At 46.8% G+C, this 22,593-nt stretch overlaps 1 protein-coding gene across 1 annotated transcript in view; it reads right to left on the minus strand.

The window, feature by feature from the left end:
• OTOA (otoancorin) overlaps nt 1-22,593 on the minus strand; it is a gene marked incomplete at both ends in the record, with an annotated part of 59,577 nt that overhangs the window by 19,943 nt on the left and 17,041 nt on the right. The window contains 11 exons of the mRNA XM_082858164.1: nt 2,905-2,998; nt 4,575-4,765; nt 5,755-5,890; nt 7,974-8,047; nt 10,254-10,371; nt 10,547-10,605; nt 13,342-13,482; nt 14,233-14,400; nt 16,025-16,240; nt 18,327-18,450; nt 20,931-21,079. Coding sequence (XP_082714290.1) covers nt 2,905-2,998; nt 4,575-4,765; nt 5,755-5,890; nt 7,974-8,047; nt 10,254-10,371; nt 10,547-10,605; nt 13,342-13,482; nt 14,233-14,400; nt 16,025-16,240; nt 18,327-18,450; nt 20,931-21,079 — 1,470 coding nt within the window. The remainder of the gene's footprint in view (nt 1-2,904; nt 2,999-4,574; nt 4,766-5,754; nt 5,891-7,973; nt 8,048-10,253; nt 10,372-10,546; nt 10,606-13,341; nt 13,483-14,232; nt 14,401-16,024; nt 16,241-18,326; nt 18,451-20,930; nt 21,080-22,593) is intronic.

Below are 22,593 nucleotides of genomic sequence, written 5' to 3' on the forward strand. Positions count from 1 at the left end.
TGAGAGGATTGACTCCAGTTGTGAAAGCAGTTCTACTGTGGGTAAAATGCTCTCAAACAGCATTGCATGCTGCAGAGGAAGCATTAGTGAAAGGAAGTCACTGGATGCATCAAACTTCACTGTCCTCTCTTAGGAAATCGACACAGCCACCCCGGCAAGCGCCACCCTGATCAGACAGCAGCCATCAACGTCGAGACAAGAGCCTCCACTGGCAAAAGATTACACCTCACTGAAGGCTCCGATGAGGGTCAGCATTTTTTTAGCAATAAAGTATTTTTTAATTAATGTATTTACATTGTTCTTTAGACATAATGCTACTGCACACTAACAGACTACAGTACAGTGTACACATAACTTTCATATGCACTTGGAAACCAAAAATACTCATGTGACTTGATTTATTGCAATATTCACTTTATTGAGGTGGTCGGTAACCCAACCCGTAATATCTCCGAGGTATGCTTGTAGCAGCTTCTCGTGTAAATTTAATCCCCAGCCCAACTAGTCGCTACCAAGAATCATAGAAAATAATACCCAATCTCAGTACTAATCCAATACGTGTTCAATAACATAAGTATATATTGTTTTTCACCCATCAGATTGTCTATAATAAAATTAAGTGATAATACCTAATGCTGACCAAGATGTAGGAAATATGCATACTTATTTCTCTGTGGGACTGTTAGATGCTGCATCATTACCATCTGATAATATCTATAAAATGTATGGATGCCTATGTCTTTTGGGGTTGGTAGCGTTTGTTAATTTTTGTTAAAATTTATATGTATAAAAGGAGGAGGAAAGAGTTATCTCTGAGTTCTAGGAGAAGACTAGCAACGAGGGGGCCTCTGGTTGCCCTGGAGAAGGTGCCATTTCTCATCTAGAGCTGATGCACTTTGTCAAGCTCAGGATACTATTGGTAATCTATCCAAGAGTCTAGAGAATTCATCAAACGCTTCCCTATAGCAGTGTGTCTCTGTGTCCCAGTCACCAAAAGAGTGTGCCCCAAAAGTCGCTGGGTTTTATAGTTCCTCCTTCTATTCTAATCTTCAGAATCAGAGTCACAGTCTAAGTCAGTAGTTCCCAGCCCAGGCTGTAGGTGAGAAGCACCTGGGAAATCCACAGACACCTGGGCCCTGCCCTAGAGATTCTGAGACCATTGGTCTGGGGTGGGGTCCATGTGTCTGTCCCTTTTAGAATTTCCCCAGTGATTCCCACGTGCAGCTAAGGTCACGAGCAAAACTGCTCTAAGATAAATAGTTAACTTCTAAAGAGCAAATTGCACAGCAGAGTATTTTCCATTTTGTATTTTTAAAGGGAGAACATGTAAAGGCAGGAGGAAGATTTTCCAGAAAGGATGCAGAAGAATCTGGGAACAGCAACTGCTGCTGAGGAGAGAAGCTAGGAACCTAGAAACGTGGGGCGAGAAACTTCTCATCCTATAGCCTTTGGTATAGTTGGGAGTTTCTAACCAGGAGCATGTATTACTTGTTCTACTAAACATTTCAGGCATTAAAACAAAAAGTAGAGAGAACAATACAACAGAGCACCCATGTGCCCAGAACCCAGCTTAAGAAATAAAACATCACAAATATAATTGATAGCTCCCTCCCTCACCCTTGGCCTCCCTCCTTCCCCAGAAGTTAACTGTCACCCTGAATTTGATATTTGATAATTAACCATTCTCATGTACTTTTAAAGTTCTCTTACATAGGGCATTGTTTTGCATGGGTTTAAAATTAACTAGTATTTATTTATTTACTTCGTATCCTACTGCACATATTTTTTTGCAACTTCCATACACTGTGTTTCTGAGATTTAACCATGTTGATACAAGACTTTTTCGATTTCAAAAGCTGATTTTTTAAAAAAGATTAGATAAGCATTTAAGATACATGCAGCCGCTGCTTATGACTCTAGGTTTGGACACCCCAGGAGACGATTTTACCATGACTGGACACTGGAATGTTGCTGTGCATGTGTGAACCTGGGTGACGTGCCAGGTGCTCAGGCCCCCTAAGCGTGTATGACAACATACATCTTGCGTGTGTGAGTACAGGGGTGAGGGTGTATGGACGTGCTTTGTGGTTGATCTAACTCTTGTTCGGCAAACATCCCCTCTTACCCCACCCTCCACCTGCATGGAGGAGACTTCCTGCCCCACTGAGGTGGGCTTGCTCATGTGACTTGCTTTGGCCGATAGAAAGTGACAGCCGGCCATTTTCCAGCCCAGACCTTAAGGAGAACTGCACTTTGCACTCCCTTTTCTAGAGTTTCAGACTTTCACTGTGAGAAGAACACGCTCCAGGTAGCCTAGCCCTAGAGGCAAACTCAGTGTCCCAGATCCACAGACCAGTCAGCAAGAAATAAATGCTTCTTGTTGCATGCCGGTGAGATTGTGTGCCTTTGTTACACAGCAGAAGCTGACTAGTACGTGTTCATCTGGCATGCCTCTTGGCCTTGTCTAACTCTTGGAGAGTTACTCCAAGTAGAGTGTTAGTGCTCAATAAAGATTTGGTTTTGGATTAAATGTTTGCCCATGTGATTGCACACACTGGACACACATATGCGTGTGCATACGGCGCTGGTGGGTGTAAGCCCTCGAAGAGGCGTGCATGTGGGAAGCACACAGATAGCAGAGTGGCAGCTAAATGACAGCTCCCAGCCTGTGCACATCTGGGCAGAGGCCAAGTGAAAGACCCGGAGCTCGTTTAGCGGCTGCCTCACTCCCTTTCCCTGAACCTTGAGCATCCTGGAGTGGAGCTGGAAACACCTGAGCTCTTTGAGGCAGGCAGGAAGTTTCCAGAAAAACAAACTGGCAGCAAACCCAAGGGAATATAACTAACCACACTTTCTCTCCCCTTCAAACTCCTTCAGCCTTCTAAAGATAGAACGCAGAGGTACCTTTGTGGCAACAGAGCTTAATTCATCTCCTGAGAAAAGTACTAGAAAGGGTCCCAAATCCTTTGTAGTCTCAGCTGTCCAGTTCTGGGGGAGTCTAAGGAGAGATAATAGTAAACAATAAATGGAAAAATCACGCTCTTGTCCTTGTCCCCCAGCATCTTTTTCTTTTAGGAAAAGATTATCTTTATACCTGGAGAGGCTGTCAATCACTTGATCCCACGTCCCTAACCAAGAAAATAGACATGTGATGCAAACGGACCAATCAGAGTCATCCCTGGAAATTGTGATGGAGCTACTAGAGAAGCTCTCTCTTTCTTCTGGCATCTCTAGCAGTAAAAAGGATATTGGAGGCCATTCCTCTCACCAAATGGAGAAAATAAAGGCCACAACCAAGAATACAGAGCTGAGAGATGGGAGGAACACATTCCTGATGACATCATTTGAGCCCCTGGATCCAGCCATGCCTGAAGTCCCATCCATTTCTAAACTCAGTAAACTCCCATGTTTTAGTGTGAATTGAGCTACTGAATTTCTGTCATTTGCATCAGAGTGTCTCCTTCCTCCCTTTTCTCAACAGAACAGTAAAGATATATTGGCTCCTTTTAAATTACCATAATGATCTCCTCCTATAGCAAGATGAAATTTCCTCTCGAGCCTGGCAGAATAATAACAGCACTGACACAGGATCCACTGTTGTTCTTGTGGAGACCTCAAATGTCCACGGGGAAGTGCCTCACACTAGGATATCTCTAAAGGAGGTCTGCCCAGTTAGCAATGATAACCCTTCTCCTAGGACCAAGGCAAACCACCCCCGGCCAAAAAGCCTCCCCTTAACTCTTTGATTAACGATATTACCCCAATAGACTGTAAGTTCCATGAGGGCAGGAGCCACACTTAATAATAACCACTGTATCTTCATTCCTAGTCAAAATGCTGTTGTCACATACTCAGTACTACATGCCAGGCACTGTGGTAAGTGCTTTAACACTTAATGCATTAACTCAGCTAATCATCACAACAGCCCTGTGGGGACTCTCACTGTCCCCATCCTACAGATGCAAAAATAAAGTGCAAAAGACTGCGTATCTTTTCCCAGATCACACAGACAGCAGACAGTAGAAAAATTTAACCCAAGGAGTCAAGCTCCCAAGTCCCAGCTCTTAAACGCTATATAATAGTAAGTGTCTGGGACACAGTAATTACTCCAAAAACATTTGTTGTCTAACCGTTGACCGATATCTAGGCCCTACTCAAATATCTGACCTAACTTCAGAAAACTCTGCCTGGGAAAGAACAGCTGTCTTCCCCCAGGGACTTCTCACTCACCCAGAGCTGACGGTGCCTCGATTATCTGCATTAGTATTATTGGTGGTGGTGTTTCACAACAAAAATAATAATAACACCTCCACGCATTTGTAAAGTACCATGTTTTTGAAACCCTTTCCCTTTCCACAAGCCAAGATGTACTGGTGGCAACCACATGAGGCCTGTAGAACAGCTATCATTCTCACCTTACAGGGAATCTGAGGCCAAAAGAAAAAAGATCATGTTTCCAGAATCAATCTAAGTGTCTAACCTCGTCCTAAGTTAGAGACTCTGCTCTGAGGCAGGAGCGCCAGGGCCGGGTGCCCCTTCGCCAGCCCCCCTACCCCAGCCCGGGCCCTCCTCACCCGTGCTGTTCCAAGAGCCTGAGCCTCACTGCCACCTTCTGCTGGGGGCTGAGGTCCAGGCAGTCTCTGAGGCTGTGCAGGGCAGTGGCCCAGGCCCTGGGGGACACCCCACGGTGGATGACGGCCGCTGGCAAGTGGCAGAGCAAGTTTCCCAGGATGTCCACGGTGTACTCATCAGCAACGGAGTCATTCTGAAACCAACAAGCGGAGCTGGTGGAAAGGTCCAGTGGGGCTGGATCCCGTAAAACACTTCCCAACCCCACACCTCGTAAAGGTTCCAGGATCTGAATTGCCTACCCTGCCGTGGACCTGTAGAGAAGGCACGGGGCCTAATTTTACCCCAGGGGTGCCGGCCCCAGAAGTCTGGGGGACCCCACGGGGGGCGGGTGTGGGTGGAAGACGCCCATCGTGAGCATTCACTCAGTGAGGCTGTGGTCAGCGTCGCTGTGATGGCTCTGAGGGTACCGCGGAGTTCAGTAACCCTTATAATGATAGTACTGCAATAATAAAAACAGCACTTCAAAGTTTGCACGGCCCTTGAAAGCCTCCAGAGCTCTTTCTCAAAATGACAAAAATAGCTAACATTTATCGAGTGCTTACTAGGTGCCAGGCACTGTTCTAAGTATTTCCATGCCTTAATCCATTCATCTTCAGAGTAACCTTAAGGGGTAAGTACTAAAAAAAAAAAAAAAAGAGTGAGTACTAATATCATCCACTTTTTCAAGATAAAGAAACTGTCACTTCTGCCCTTTGGGCCTTTGCATTAAACAATATATTAGCTATTTCATGTCCTCAATACTCCATGAGTAAAGTGCTGTAGCACCCATCTTACAGATGAGGAGACCAAGGCTCGGGAAGGGGAAGTGACCTGTCCAAAGCCACCTAACCAGGCAGTGGCAGAGGTGTGTCTAGAACCCAGACTCCGTGTACTGTGCTCCTTCCTGTCATCCAGAGCGGCCTGCCAACATTCAGGCCCCAGAATGGGTCCCCAGAACCAGTAGCCAAGAATGTTCCACCCAGTGGTTTCAGAGCCAGCTTTAAGACCCACAAGTCAGACTTGTGGCCAGCACATCAGACTTGAGAGCCCAGCCAGATCCCCTGAGGGCTCCCCAGGATGGCCACAGATACCTGGAGGGGAAGGGACACCAGTGAAAGTGTCACCCAGGAAGAGTTTCCTTACCAGGCACTGCTGTACTTTCTTGAGGACTGAATTCTTTTTGTGGGAATCTAAAACCAAGGAGTCCAACTGACTCTTCCCCAGGCTGATCAGAAAGGGCACACACTGGGAGGCTGGGACAGAAGCCAGGTAGCGAGCCCTGGAGAGAGATGGAGAGAATGAGGGAAGGAAAACAGTGGCTGCTCTGTATTTGTCCCTGAAATCGGGGTCTGTATGCCCAAGAGCTTATCACGGGGGTGTTCCTTAAATGCTGGTTCTCCCCAGAGATGTTCTGTCTCCTTTGGGCAGGTAGCAAGCCTCCTACCCATCATTCTCCTATTTTGTGGGTGGGAAACAAACTTTGCATAATGCTCTTCTCCTACAGGTGGGAAACAAGCTTCCCATCATGCCCTTCTTCCATGACCCAGCAGCACTGATCAGAGAACAGGATCTCCATAAACAGAGGTTGGCTGGTGGACTGGTTGAGGGGAGATGAGGAGAAAGGAAATGAAAAGGTAGAAGAAGAAAGAGACAAAGAGAAGAGAGAATAAAACACAAAGTGGAGGGAAAAGGACGAGAAGGAGAGAGTGGAGAAAGTAAGAGAAATGACTCCCAGTTCTGTCAACCCCAGTCCAGAACTCTCCTCCAAGCTCTCGACCGTATATTCTCAACAGGAGTGATATCACCCCCGTGGGGAGAAACTGGTTCAGGGAGATGGAGGGATGGGGGCAGGGAATCTTAGTTATTACAAGGATTTGTGATCCGCCAAAGCTCAACCCTACTCAACAAAATCTTACTCCTTGTAATTTCTCTCGTTAGGGAGAAATTAAGTTTTTCCCCTTCGGGAGGCAATAATGAAATAAAGGTTGAGAAAGACCGCTCTGGAGCCATGTGGCATCATGGCCACCTGACTGTTCCCAAAGCAAATTCAACCTCCTCCCCCAAACATGTTCTGCCTCCCCTCTGCCATCCCAGACTCCTTTGTCTCTTTATCCCCAAATCTGTCCTTGCTAGCATCTTAATATTACTCAAATCTGTTCTCGCCTCTCCAGTCCTAGTATCACCATCTTATTTATTTCTTCATTCATTCATTCGGCAGATATATACAGAGCATCTGTTGCATGCCAACCACTGTGCTGGGCACCAGCTACCACCATGAACAAGACATGAGGGGAAGGCCCCTACCTTTGGGATGCTGTAGGGGGAAGAAACACAGAAACCAGTTAATAAAACAGATCATTTCAGCTAGTGATGAATGTAAGGAAGAAAATTAAATGGCTCTGTAATGCAGAATGATATGGGAACAGCCAGGAGAGCCCCTCTGAAGGCATGAGCTGAGACATGGATGTGTGGAAGAAGACAGCCATGCCAAGGTCAAGTTTACAGAAATAAGCTTCCACTGTCTCTCTCCTTCCAGCCAGGCCCCCTGCACTCCATCCTCTATATGGACAGTAGTGATGATCTCTCCCAGAATACAAGTAAAACACCCCAAGGTGTCACACAAGCCCTCCCTGACCTTTCTGCCCTTCTCATTTGAGCCCCTGGATCCAGCCATGCCTGAAGTCCATCCCTGGACTTTCCTGACTCCAAAGTTACCTTTTATTGCCTAAGCCAGTTTGAGTCAAGGTTCTGTCACTTTCAACCAAATATCAACTTGATATTACAATTGGCTTCATGCTTGTCTGTTTTTCCTCCATGAGACTGTAAGCTCTTATAAGGGGAGAATTTACTTATCTCTGAGAGCTTAATATGTAGTAAGCACTCAATAAATATTTTTAATTCAATGAAGACAATGGCAGCAAGAGAAGGGAGAGGGAAATAAAGAGGAAAAGAGAGAAACAGTGTCCAGACCATATTTAAAAAGCAGGGCTGCCCCCCCACATGCCTGAACACCCACACATACCAGGAGAAATCCCCACTGCTTCCATCAGCCCTGATTCCCCTGGAGCCTGGACACAGCTGTGAGGCCAGCCCAGATGTGACCTGCTTCACTGGCACTCACTCCTTCAGGCTCAGGTTGCTTTGGCTTTGGTTTTTAAATAACAAGAAAAAGCAGGAGAGTCCGTCTAAAATATCAACGTGAGGCTCAGAATTTAAATCCTGATTCTCAAGGACTTAACTGTCGAAGGCACTGTCCACTTGCCCCTGTTTCCTCACCAACACCCAGGGAGAGAGAATCACTTTGGCTTTGGTGACACCTGCCAATCTTACTGAGCCAGAAAGGGAGACTGATGTTCACTTACGGGAGTGTAGCCAAGAGGAAGGGTGGCATAGAGGACCTGGAAACTTCCCAGTATTTCCACGCCAAACAATTAATCTAAAAGAGTAAAGCAGTGCCAGGAATTCAGTCCAATAATAACAAGGGCAAACACAGACTGTGCTCTCGGTGTGTCAGGCACTGTTCTAAGTGCTCTACATACGTTCACTTATTAAACAGAATACCCTACAGTGTAGGTAACACGACTGCACCCAATTTATGGATGAAGAAACTGAGGCGATAATAAGATGCACACAAAAATTTAAGTCTGAGAATGCTCACCACAGTTTTATTTATAACTGCAAGCAGTGAGATGTAACCTTGATATACATCCGTAGGGGACTGGTTAAGTAAATTATGGTATAGCCATACAATGGAATACTATGCAACTACTGTGTTTCCATACGGTAGATTTATGTGTGGGCGTGTGTGTGTGTGTGTGTGCGCGCGCGCGCGCACGTTATACATTTAAACAGAACACTGTGTATGGTATGAGCTCATTTGTGTGTCTTAAATTACATGTAGATATGTTCTATATATACGAAAAATTCCCCAAGTCAATAGCAAACTTTCTCTGTAGTTAACTTCTGGAGCAGGGATTCTTAGCCTCAGCACTACTGACATTTTGGACAGTGTAACTCTGTGTTGCAGGAGCGGTCCTCTGTGTTATGAGATGTCAAGTAGCATCCCTGGCCTCTACTTGCTAGGTGCCAGTAGCATCTCCCCCAGGTGTGACAACCAACGGTGTCTCCAGATATGGCCAAATGGTCCCCTGTTGAAACCATGCTCTAGGAGAAACTTTACTTTCTCTCTATTGTTTTGTTTTATAATAATGTGCTTTCAGCAAAAAGATAAACAATAAAGGCAAATTTTCTAATTAACTGGTATTTGAAGGTTCTGAGAACTGGGCAAAATCAGGTAAGGAGCTTTACTGGGACAACTCTTCCTGTTTGAACATGTAGGTCTTCCTCAAAGCTGGCCTGAACTTCATCCATTGCACCAGTTTGATGAGTGGAAGGAGACAGCCACGCCAAGGTCCAGGTTTCAGAAATAACCTGCTTCCCACCCTACCTGGGCAAGGCTTTTAATATAGTTCAGTGGTTCTCACCAGGGAACCATTAGAAATGAAAAATATCAGGCTTCACCCCAGAAACCCCAGGGAACCTCTGCAAGTGGGGCTCTGCAATCTCTGGTTTTTTAACAGTTTTATTGAGGTATAATCAATATACAAAGAACTGCACATATTTCATGCATACACTTTGATGAGTTGGGCATATGCAAACATCTGTGATTCCACCACCACGGTCAAGGTAATAGGCATGGCCAACAGCTCCCAACGTGTCCTCCTGTCCCTTTGTTTTGGTTTTTGTGGACAGAGCACATAACTCGAGAGCAACCCTCTTAGCGAATTGTGAAATGCAGATACCATATTGTTAACTGCAGGTGTTGTGTTGTACAGCACATCTCCACAACTTATTCATCCACCAAAACTGAAACGTTATACCCATGGACAAGCCTTCCAGGCAATGCTGATGCAAGCTCAAGTTTGAGAACCACTGACAGAATGAACAATCTGAGGGAATGACAGGCTTCATTAAAAATCTGCCTGTTCCTCTAATGATCTCAAAGGATTATACACCCGGCTTTTCCCTTCCTGGCTCTCGGGAAGAAAAGTCATTGTTTGGAAACTTTTCATTCAGATCTGAAATGCACCAGGCCACCTGCTCACCCTCTCAGACTCTGTACAGCCGACCGTTTGCACTCCAAGTCCAAAGCTGCCCCCAAGGCCCGCTTTTACTTACTTAGATACAGTGGAAGTCAGTCACTGCCTCTGGTCTCCCCAAAGGGTTAAAGGGTCTCCTTAACTATTTGGAAAATGAAGTTTTAAATGAAAACTTAAATTCTCCTAGAGGACTATTTCCATTCTAGGCTACCTCTGGAAAGGGTATGAAAGTTAGAGGAGGGTATGACCTGCAGGCCCAGGAAAGCATAATTGTGGACATGCAAAACGGTATCCCTTCCAAGTGAATTTTGGGGTTCAAATCTGGGTATAGAATAGCCAATCTACTGAAACTCTGGCTGTAGAGACATAGGTATGTGGAGCTTTTAAAAAAGAAATTGGAGAAAACCTGGCTCAGTATTTGGCCCCATATCGTCACTTGCATCAGTATGGTCCTGGCACAAGTATCTTCAGACGCCACAGTTAATTCACCCAGCGACCGGGTAGGGAGAGAGAATCAGAAACAAGGAAGTGCTTCGAGGGTACCTGATACGGTGAAAGCAGAGAGAAGTTGTTCTCAAAATACTGGAAATGAGCCAGAAAGGAGTCCACGCTCATGGCCTCAATGTGGGAGCACATCACACCTTTGACCAGCTGCCCTGCGCTACAGAACAAAACAGGGACCCAGGAGAAAAGGAGAGTAGGGAAGAGGAAAGAAGGAGCAAGCAAAGGCAGATCTGAGCTGACACCAGCCGCAGGCAGGACTGTCCAACTCTCCCTCCTGGGAAATAGGCTCCTCGGGAGGGAGACTCCAGAGGGCTCGTCAGCCCCAGGCTTACCTCAAGAGCTCCTCGGGCCTCCTGGCTGTCTTTGACAGAAGCTCAAACAGGAACAAGGCCTGAGGGAAGAGAATGATTGCCATGGGGGTGGAGCACTCACCTACCGTGACGAGTCCTATGCTCCCATTTTACGGATGGGAAAATGGAGGCTTTGTTACTTACCCAGAACCACACAATTGCTAAGCGGCAGAGCTGGGACTTGAGCTGGTGTCAGGTAATTGCAGAGGCCATGCTCTCACACCCCAGGTGACCCTGCGCTCCAGGAATGAGGAGCAAAGCCAGGGCAGCAAGCCTGGAAGTTTACTTCCTGTGCTCTAAGAAGCTGCTGCCCAGTTGAGGACCCCCTAGAGCCCCTATTTTCATGCCCACCTGCTGTTTCTGAGCACACGGCATCCCAGAAAATAAAACGGACAGATGAATAGACCAGGATGGGCTAGAAAGTTCCAAAAGTTAAGTAAGTCCTGCTCACAACAGCGCTCCCCTCAAGCCCTCCCAGGTGGGCCCCCAGGAGAGCAAGGCCTCGTAGGCAGGGGGGTCATTTGTTTCAAGGAACGTAATTTTACAGAACACCTAACGTGCATATACAATCAAATACGACATTCATCTATTTTATAGACTCTGAAACTTTGAACATAATTCCCTAAACAGAATAAATTATGAGCTGGCATTAGGCGGAGGCATCGGTGACATGAGAGCTGAGCCCAGGAGAAAGGAGCAGCAGGGGAGGTAAGTTCCAGGCACTCTGTGTGTGGCCCCAGAGATTTCCTCAGGCACAGGATCAAGTTCCAGGGTCCCCCCATCATCTCCACCATCTCAGGGAATGGCCTCCATCAACTCAGCTGCTGAGACAAAAATATCTTCAAAGCACACGTGGCAGGACATATTCTCCAAAGTGATCGCCTATTTTCTGCCCAAGATGCTCTTCTAGAAGCTTCCGGAGCCACTCCCCCATCAAGAGATGGAGTCTGCTTGTAGCTGGAGGTGGGTGGCATGGTGGGGAGCTTTGCGACAGCCCCAACAGACAGAGTGCAGCAGAAGTGATGCTATGTGACTTCCAAGGTCGCCAAAGATGACAGCTTCTCCCAGCTCTCTCTCGGGACACACACCTTGGGAGCCCTGAACCACCCCTATAAAGCCAGCTGCCCGAAGCCACCATTCTGGACAGTATCCGACACCTAGAAAGGCCATAACAAATTACCACAAACCTGGTGGCCTAAAACAATAGAAATTTATTCTCCGGAGGCCAGAGGTCCAAAACCAAGGTGTCAGCAAACCAGGTTTCTTCTGAAGGTCTTGGGGAGCATCTTCCCGCACCTCTTCCAGCTTCTGGTGGCTTCTGCTTGGCCTGTGGCTGCACACCTCCAGTCTCTGACTCCGTCTTCACGTGGCCTTCTCCTCTGTGTGTTTCAAGTCTGTCTTCTCTTCTGCTGTCTGCGTTTTCCGCTCTTATAAGGACACTTGTCACTGGATTTAGGGCCCATTCAGATAATCAAGGAGGATCTCATCTTGAGACCTTAATTAAACCTTCAAAGACCCTTTTTTCCAAATAAGGTCACATTCCCACCCACAGGTTTTGGGTGGACATAACTTTGGGGGGGGTACCGTTCAACCCACTACATGGAGAGACCACACCCAGAGACACCCCCAGCTGTTTGAGTCTCCCCAGCCCAGATGTCAGACACATGAATGAGACGCCAGGCCCAGCCACCAGCTGAATCCAACTTTGTGAACAAGCCTAAGCAAGAGCCTTGGGAACCATGGGAGTAAATAAAATAATTGCTGCCCCACGGAACCTGGCACTGGTGGGTAACCAGCAACAGATCACGGGCACATAAGGCCTGACGCCTCCCCTCTGTCACACCCGCATCCAATCCGACAGCCAATTCTGTCACTGTTAACTTTCAAACTGTACCCAGAATCTGACCATTGGCCACCACCTGCATTGCCAACACCTGGTCCAGGCCACTGTACGCAGTAGCCTCTTAACTGGTCCCTTTGTTTCCTCCCTGCTCTCCTCAACTCAGTCCCCAAGCAGCAGCCAGAGTGATTCTTCGAAAACCAAAGTCAGATCCTGTCCCTCCTCAGACGCCCCTCAGCTCCCTTTCTTGCCCAGGGTAGAAGGCAGTCCTCACAGCGGCCACTCCACAACCTCTCTGAGCTCAGCGAGGTCACCTGTCTAAACAGCTCACCCCCTAAAAGGTCTGGCCCTCCCCCGGTTTACTTCCTCCTTAGTGCTCAGCAGCAGCACCTGTCACCTAACAGGGCACACGTTTAATTGCTGACCTTCCGCACTGTCTCCCTCGCTAGGATGGAAGCCCCCTGAGGGCAGGGACTTCCCTCTGTTTTGTTCGCTTCTGTGTCCCCATCACCACGCACGGCGCCTGGCACCTGGGGGGCAGGGGCTCCACAAACACTGACGAGTGAGGGAATGAACAGCAGGTCAGGGGAAGTTCCGAGGCCGCGAGTCGGCCTCCACAGCACAACCCTCCCCAGGAGGCCCCAGCGATAACTGCTCTTATGCACAGTGCACCGCCCAGCACGATTCTCATGAGAAATGATCCCCGTTTTGCACAGGAGAAAACTGAGGCCGCGGGAGGAGAAGCAGTGACCCCGAAGTTAATAAACAGCAGCCCCGGAATTCACGCTCGGGTCTCGTCTAACTTAACACTACGCTATTCTATCTCCTGAGTGTAATCACAAGAAACAAGTTTCTTTTACCAAATTAATCTTAGAACAGACCTTTCCCACAAGACAGTCAGAAACCCAGGCACCACCTCTGGGAGTCACAGTCGTACCTGACTCCGCCGGAGCTCCTTCTCTTTCAGGACTGTGGAGTTGAATCCAGGTTCCCTCCATAAATCAAAGAGAGACACTTCCTTAAAGAAAGCCCCTTGTATTTCCACAATGCCCGAGGCGGTATCTCCTGCTTCCATCACCTGTCAAAAGTGAGAAGAAACATAATAACGGCCTTGCAGAAGGTACATGGAGCATTGGGTGAGGGCCAGGCGCTCTCTCTAGTGCTTCACTGGCAATAAAATCCATCAGGTCTGCTCAGCAACCCAAGGAGGTGGAGATGATCCTTATCCCCATTTTACAGATAAGAAAACCCAGGCTTAACGAGTAAGGCTGAAAGTCGACACATGAGATTTAAGCCCAAGTCTCTCTTATTCCAAAACCCACACTCTTTAATTTAACCATAGGCGTGACAGCTATCTGCAAGGTGTTGGTTGAAATTAGGCTGAACCCTTTGGGTTGGTTTCTTAACAGATTGTACAATAGGACCTGGCAGGTCTGATAGAATAGGATGCCCAGAAGACCCACTGCAAGTGAGAAAGAGGAATAGGGACATGGCTTCAGAGCATGAAAGGAGGGGCGTTCAGAAGCAGTAGGGGGATTCAGGATTCATTTTCACATTTGAAAACCAAACTCCTAAAACATTATTACAGCAAGAAACCTAATTGAAGAAAAGTCTTCCAGATTTGACTGGCTGGGGAGAGCACCAGGGTCTGGAGAAAATACGGCACAACCCCCAGAGGCTCCTTCTGGAAAGGAGAGAAGGTGGGCGTCAGGGGAAGGCATTCTCCAGGTTCAGAACAACCCCACCTAAAGACACAGACCCCTCCCAAAGCCCCAAAACCACACGCTCTGTGAGCCCCGGGGCTGCGGACCAGACATTTTCCTCTCACCTTGCTCAAGACACCGTGCTGCTGGGCAGGTGACAAGTCGGACACGTGCAGGGAGATGGTGCTTCTCAGGAGCTGCACGAGGTCCCTGCGGTCCATGGCGTGGAAGGCCTGGGTGCCCACCCCAGCCAGTAGCACGCCCATCTGGCTGACGTTGTAGAAGGACAGCACCTGGGGGCACCGGCCAGGGAGGATGAGGCCCAGCTCCGGGCCTCCACCACTCGGACGTTTACTAGGCCCTACTGCAGGCCAAGTATCCAGATGGGTGCTGGGGAACCACCGTGACCAAGACACAAGCTGCCCTCCCAGATCCTCCTTCCTTCCATCAGGAAAGAGAGTTAAGTATCAAAACACAAGACACCAGTAACTGTACCACTGGGGGAATCACTATGCCCCCTGAGGCCACAGCACAACTAGCAATGGGCTATCCATGTGCCACAGCTGGCCAGGCAATGGGCTTTTCTGTGTGTAATCTGAACTAGCTGACAAGATTTAAATATTGGAGGAATCTTATAAAAATCCATATTAGAGTTTCTGCTTTATTAAAAAAAAATCTGAACATCCGGCGATACTGGGCCCACGTTGGCAACAATGGGCAAGAACCTTCGGGCAGGTCGTGGCACTCTTAGTTTACCCAGCCCACCCGCTCTCATGGGACCCTGAGAAAGCCCACTGGCCTCAGTATCGGCCTCAGTATGTCACCGGCAGGCATCTGACACGGCAAAGCCCCACGCTCATCTACCTTCATGTGGAAGCTTTGAGTTGAAGTAAAGAAGTGTTTTAGGACATGAGTGTGATATTTTATGACAAATACAACTATAGCTGGCCACTCTAACAGGAATCACGCTTGGTTTTTCCCCCACTCCTTTGGAGTGAAGACGCTAGATGTAATGTTATCAGAGACATTCCTTGGTTCTGCAAAAAACCGTTGAGTGGTTTCCTGTAGTTACTCCCTGTAGAATGGACAGTCTCTTACTGTCCCCAAAGAAGGCAAGACCTTTTGAGCTCTTGGTTTCTTAGCAAAAGTCACCTCACCCCCTCTGGAGGAAGAGTTGGACACAGGAATGAGACAAGCCTCTTGGTCCAGGGCTGTGAGGAACGAGACAAGTGTCCCTCAGCTCCCTAAAATCAGATTCGCAGAGTGGACCCATGTGGCCCCAGTCAAAACAGAAGGTCTGCAAAGCCTTCAGACGAAAGTCACCGGAAGTCCTGAAGGGACAAGATGCATGGTCTATCCTTGGTCTTGAGTCAGAAAGTAAGAATGGGTGGGCATTGGTCTTGGTGTCATGATGGAAGTAGTTAGCATGGCAGTAAAGCAAGCAGGGTGTGAAGCCAGATGCCCTGGGTTCAGTCCCAGCTCTGCCCCTTTCCTGTGGCCTTGGCAATTCCCTTTTACACTCTGTGCCTCGTATGAATGACCTGGAAAATGGAAGTTATAACACTACTGGCCTCAGACGGTTGTTGGGAAGCTTAAAGGATTAACTCAGAGATAGCTAACACTCATTGAGCTCATACTCTAGGTCATGTGTTGTTCTAATCTCTTCCCATGTGCTGACTTACATAATCCTATGGAAGAGGTGCTACTGTATCCCCATCTTACAAATTGGGACACTGAGGCCAAGAGAAGTTAAGCCAATTCTCCAGTGTCACACAGCTAATAAGTGGCAGACCAAGGATTCGAACCCAGGTAGTCCCCCTTGGCACCATCTTCTTACTGATTGGCTGTCCCTGTTGTGTGTATATAACTGGCCCTTGGGTCTCAGGGCATTAAAATAGAGTTCAAGCTCCAACTGACCTTCTCATGGGCCAGGTATTTGGCAGACAAGATGATGACCTGGCTCTTGGCCCAGCCCGAGACCTGGTTGAGGGTCGAGATGGCGCCGTGCACAGCCTCAGGGCAGAGGGATTCCAGCTGACTGTGGGTCAAGCCCACGACTGCATCCGACAAAGAGCCCAGGGTCTCATTGAGGGTCTGGTTCTCTGTGGCAATTTCCAGGAGGTCGGCTTTGAGCTAGAAGGGGAGCAAGCTGGGATGAGGGTCGATAGCAAGCAAGATGGTGGTTCCTTCTGACTACACCCCGGGATGCACCCTCGACCGACCCTGCTCTGTCAAAAGGGGAGGGACTCCTGTTAAGCCCAGACCGTGAGTCACCCCACTGAGAACACCACCTCCTCTGGCTTTGACTTTCGTATGCTACAAATTCACTTTATGCTTCATTTAAATATTAATTTGTTATTAAATCAACCTTAAAGCGTGGCAGAAGGAAATTTTGTTCACTTCACTCAGCCATACTCCCGTAGCAACTATTTTATTTTTATGACCTTGAACTCTACATCCTGTCTATATGGTTGCTTTTCTTTCATGAAATAGCTGGGGGGGGGTTCATAATAATATATAATCTATGTAAAAATAATTCTCAACAGTAACAAGAAAGTGAAAGTCTCCTGAAAATCTTACCTCAAAAAAAATTACTACGATTAGCAATTGGGTGTATATGTTTCCAAAACTTCTTATGCCTTTATAAATAAACTGTGGCATGTAGTCTTTACATAGTTGTAACATGAACACAAATGCAATTTTCTGCTCTATATTTTTCATTTAAAATTATGTGTTACAGGTTTTCATATTTCTGTGATCCCCTTCATTATTTTTTGTAACATGCCTGTCTAGTTATAGTCAAGTGTGCTTCCCAACTGCTTCCAGTACAGAAGGTGATAAACTCATCTATTGCAACGTGACCTCTGTACAAAAAAATGAGAACGGTTCACGTTTTAACACCTGAACTTGCATAAACCATATCTTCATGTCAGACGAATGTACGCAAGTGTTCTAGATGGCCACTTGGGGGCAGCAGAGTAAAGTGAAAGAAACAGCTGTCACAGTTCCTGGCTTTCTCCAAATTCAGCAGCTCCCCTTCCCTAAAGCTGGCTCCCACATCTGCAAAAGGCCTAAAGCAGTGGTTCTCAAAGTGTGGTCCTTGACCAGTAGTATCAGCATCACCTGGGAAGTTGGTAGAAATGCAGGTTCTCAGGCTCCGCCCCAGACCTCCTGAATCAGAGGCTCTGGATGTGGGTATGTTTTCAAGCTGTTTTTAACAAGCCCTCCAGGTGATTCTGATGTGTCCTCAGGTTTGAGTACTGACCTAGATGATCCAAAGGGTTGTCTCATACCTCATTGTATCTGACTTTCTTCTTGGTCACAGCTACCCCTGTGACCTTAAAGTACATTTATTTTCTTATTTTTGCTCAAGCTTGCTTGGGAAGGACGCTCTTCCTGGAAAACAAAAATATGCACTGACCAAGACAGTGCCTACTATGGAAAGTGCCAAATGGGACCGAGGGTTTTGTGATGTGTGAGAAACTGCTGTGGAATTATTGACGATGTTATCAAACTTCCTTGAATACTGCTCTCATGTCATCTTTTCAATTAAAGCAAAATGAGAGAGACAAAAAGAAGTGAGAGAAGGCGGGCAGAATTAAGACTTTAAGGGAAGAAAGGAGAGAGAGATGGAGTGAGGAGGGAAACGAGACAGTCCCCGTGTGCCTATTGGTCCAAAACCTTGGTCTAGGAACTCAGCAAATACATTCCATTCCAGTGCTCTCCACCCTGGCTGCATCTGAAGCCACAGACCAGACCAGTGACACAAGAATCTCTGGGGGGTAGAGCCTGGGGGAGGGGCGTGCCGCTAACACAGAACCAGGTTCGAGAACCACTGCTGTGTCTCCTTGCTATGCCGCTCATGGTCACCAGCCCAGCAGATTCAGCATCGCCTGGAAGCTTGTTAGAAACGCGGAGTCTCGGGCCCCACCCAGGCCTTAAATCTGCGTTTGAGATCCCCAAGCAACCTTATGCACATTTAAGTTTGAAGTGGCTGCTCTGATTGAATATTGATCTATTCAAGCTTTTCCTACCGTTTTTTGTGGTTTCTTCCCATTTTAAGCTCATCCCAGTGTTTGAGATACCACCTGCGAGGCTGGACCTAGATCTTGATAAACCCTACATGTTTTCTCTCAAAGGCCAGGCAAGACTGTTCTTCCCATTTCTGTGGCTAGTGAAACTGAGGCTGAGGCTCCAGGGCCCTGTAGCCCTTCTGCACCTTCTGAACACCAGCCTGGAAGCCCCGCAGGTGGCTGCACTTGATCATCTGGTGAAGGAGGACTTGGGCCACAGCGGCGTCCAGCAGCTCCAGGTCATCGTAGAAACAAACCAGCAGCCCCAGCCTGTGTGAGAAGACAAGGGATGCTGGCGGAGGGCGCAGAGCTGGGGGCCACAGCCGCAGCCCCACCCCAGTTAGAACCTACAGGTCAAGATCATAGCAGCTGCCACGTACCAGGTACTGTGCTGAGCCCTTTACCTGGATTATCTCATCACAGCCCTGCAGGGTAGGTGCTCTCATTAGCCCCATTTCACAGAAGGGTCAACTGAGGCTCAGAGATCAAGTGACTTGCCCAAGGCAAGCAGTGGTGCAGGGCCTTAAATCTAGATCCAACCAACTCTGCCATCTCTCCTCCTGAGGCAATAAAGGGCACAAGGAAAGCATGTGCTCAATTAGCCACAGAAAAACCCCAATTTTCCACTCAGAGATAAGGGGTTTGTCCACCCTGAGGGATTCTCTGAGGCAGAGGTTTATTTCCAACCAACATCACCAGATGATGATGACTTCAAAAGGGAAAAAACACAAAAGGCACTTTGTTATAAAGCAGAAACACACCACTGTAAAGCAATTATACTCCAATAAAGATGTTTAAAAAAACTTTTTAATAAATAAACTTCTTAATGAAAAAACTCTATTGAATTGAATAAAATAATTTAATCTTTAAAAAAAAAACACAAGAGGCAGAACAACGTAGGAGCAGAGATGGAATTTGAATCCTGGTCTCACGGGGAGCGCTGTATCTAGTGGTTAAGAACATAGCTTCAGGCCAACTGGAGTTTGAAGCCCAGCTCTACGAGACATCTGACCTGTAGCAAGTTGCTTAACTTCTCTGAAAGCCTGCAGCACATGGTTGTACAGTGCACACTCTGTACTACTGTACAGGGTAGCCCTGCCTCTCTAAGCTTTTAATGGGGAGGTTTCCTTAAATATGATGAATGAAGGAATGAGGAATACTGTGAGAGGTAAATGAGAAAAGGCATACCAACTAATTAGCATACTTCCTGGTGGATACTAAGCACTTCATCAGTGGATGCTCTTAGCATTAGTATGAAATCTACTTAACTTAGCATGGCTGGACCACCTGGTCGATCATGGTCAGACACTCTCAGACATGTCCACCAGAAAGCAACCAGGCCAGGGAAAGGATCTGAAAGTGTGTCTGATGAAAAAAGAAGACTCAGAAGAAGTGAAGACTGAATATGAATAACCATGTTAAGGTTAACTAATATTTCTTGACCACTTACTATTTGCAGATGTTCTTTTTTTTAACATCTTTATTGGTGTAAAATTGCTTTACAATGGTATGTTAGTTTCTGCTGTATAACAAAGTGAATCAGCTATAACATATACATATATCCCCGTATTGTGCAGATGTTCTTAATCTTTACAAGGGTCTTAATGAGGTAGGCAGCTTAGTAGCTCCCATTTTACAGATGGGAAAATGGAGGCACAGAGAGGCACAGTAACATGGCCAAGATCACACAACTTGTAAGTGGCAGAGCCAGGATTAAACCCAGGAAGTCTGGTTCCAGGTCCCATATTCTTAATAGCTAAGCTATTTTTGGTGTAACTATAAAAAAAAAATGGAAGCCATGCTAATGGTGAAAATTACTAAGGATGGGGCAAGACGGTGAAAGAGATTTTTGTTTGTTTGTTTGTTTTTGCGGTACGTGGGCCTCTCAGTGTTGCATCCTCTCCCGCTGTGGAGCACAGGCCCTGGACGCGCAGGCTCAGCGGCCATGGCTCACGGGCCCAGCCGCTCCGCAGCATGTGGGATCTTCCCAGACCGGGGCACGAACCCGTGTCCCCTGCATCGGCAGGCGGACTCTCAACCACTGCGCCACCAGGGAAGCCCCGGTGTAAGAGTTTTATATGAGAACATTCTCTGCAAGTGCTTTGAAAAATGTAAGGTCATGTGGTAATGTCAGAGAAAGCACTGTGACAGTAAGGCTCTGGGAGATGGAGAGAAGATGGGTGAACAGTGCCCATCAGCCCCCCCCACTGCACACACACCCCAACATTCAAACCCTTTCTGGGGTCACCAGGTGTGCAGCTCCTGGCCCTCCCCTGCTGGAAATGGTTCTGGGGGATCATGTTACAATCACTAAATTCTAGAGCTGATCTCATCCCAGGGCTCCCCACCTGAGAGTCTGGATAACAAGGGGTTCACAGATATGGGAACCCATGAGCTATTTCCAATACTCAACCCAACCTCTTGGAAATTACACATTTACCTTGGAATGGATGGAGTACTAGTTAAAATGTTCCATTTTCGTGCCCAGAGCTGGAATCTTAGCTTGATAAGGTTGTATAAAATGTCTGGCACATAGGAGATGCTTAAAAAGCATTTGTTTTCTTCCCTGCTTCACAACCTCTTGAAAGGGGTCTCTTTGGGGAAACACCTCCCTCACGTGCACAAAGACATGTAACTCTCCAAAGACATGGACCAGCCACCTCCCTTTCCTCCCCGGGTCTTTTGCTGCTCAGAGGAAGCTGATGCTTAGATGGCATCTTGGGAAACAGCTCCAAGGGCCCAACGCCCACGCCCCTTGCCTGTGGATGGTAGAGGTATTCCTCACATCAAAGTTGGAGGAGCTGATTCTCTCCAGAAATGCCTGGGCCAGTTCAGGTGTGATGTCATAAACCGTGTCCAGCTGCTTGGTGGCGTTGTCATAGCTGATAAACAGCCCAATCTGGTGGACAAGGACAGGAAGATCAGTGTGGAGAGATGAAGTGACCCCGTGCAGCCCCGCCCTGCTGGTCTGTGCTGTGCCCTACTCTTGGCACTTGGAGGTGCCCATGTCTCATTTTCATTGATTTCTCTTTTTCCCCATAATAGTTTATTACAAGACATTGAATACAGTTCCCTGTGCTATACAGTAGGACCTTGTGGTTTATCTATTTTATATATAGTAACTTGTATCTGCTAATCCCAAACTCCTAATTTATGCCTCCCACCCCCCTCCCCTTTGGTAACCATAGGTGTCATTGATTTCTTAATGGTCTGTAACTGCTGCTTTAGTTTCCTCTTCAATCCAACTGTTATTTAGGAGAGTTTTTTGTTCGTTTTTACTATCTGAGCAGCTGAACTTTTTTAAAGCTAATATTAGCACATTTATTTCTAGATTTGCTTTATTGAGGTCAGAGAATATGGTCCATAAATTGTTTGTTTTGGGGAACCGGAATTTTTTTAATAGATGAGTCAGTTTATAAATGACCCTCAGGTGATAAAAAAGAGTGTGTTCTCTTTGTAAGATACAAAGTTGAATATATGTATATAATATATATGTAAATGTATGTTTACGTAATATATAACACACCTATATAATGCAAATATATATCATATATTCAACTTTATTAAATATGCTATTCAGATTCTTTCTATTCTTGGTCACTTTTGTGCACTGAAGTCTCCAATATTTCAACGCATGGTTATTCTGCGCTTAAAGGTCTCAAAAAGTTTTCTCTCCCTCAAGAATTGTACTCTTCGTCCATATGAAATTCCCTCGTAGCATTGGCACTCTGTGGCTTCACTTCCCTTCTCTACATTTTTAGAAGATGAAGAAATGGTGCAAATGGCATCTGAATCTCAGAAATTCCCCGCTAGGGGCCCAGTTTCCTAAGAATTTAACCTCTATCGACTTCCTGAAATTCACTCAACTTCTTTTGGAGAGTAAAATGGAATTTTATAACTGGGAATTATAAAATTGAGAGACATCTGAAATATTTCCAGCCTCCCAGGTAAAAAGAGAAACCTCGTTCTGCCTCTGGTTTCACAACAACCAGATATTGTTGGGTCAATCGGTCCTTGAACAAGCCAGTCATTTGATGTGAACACTTCTCTCACTGGCCAGCAGAAAGTGAGGGCACACAGGATAAAAACTGGTGGCAAGCCCCACACTGCTTACGAATGCCTCCCTGTCGGCAGCATTCTTGGGAGGCTGCATTCTAAAATCATGCTACCCCAGGGATTTTAGTGTCATCGAGCCAACATCAGAAGGAGAAAGACACCTGACGGGTGAGTTAAGTAACCTCGAATATGTGTATTTCTCCACTGTAAACTCTGGAGTTAAAATCCAATCATCACACATGCTGAAGTAGCTATTAATCCACATCGCTTTTCATTTGCGTTCGTGCTTCCAAGGACCGGAAACTCTACAGTTATCGTCCTTGGCCTTTCTTGAGTACAAAAATACCCTTAAATGAT

This window comes from Leucopleurus acutus (genome assembly GCF_964270905.1).
Source record: "Leucopleurus acutus genome assembly, chromosome: 16".
Lineage (NCBI taxonomy): Eukaryota > Metazoa > Chordata > Mammalia > Artiodactyla > Delphinidae > Leucopleurus > Leucopleurus acutus.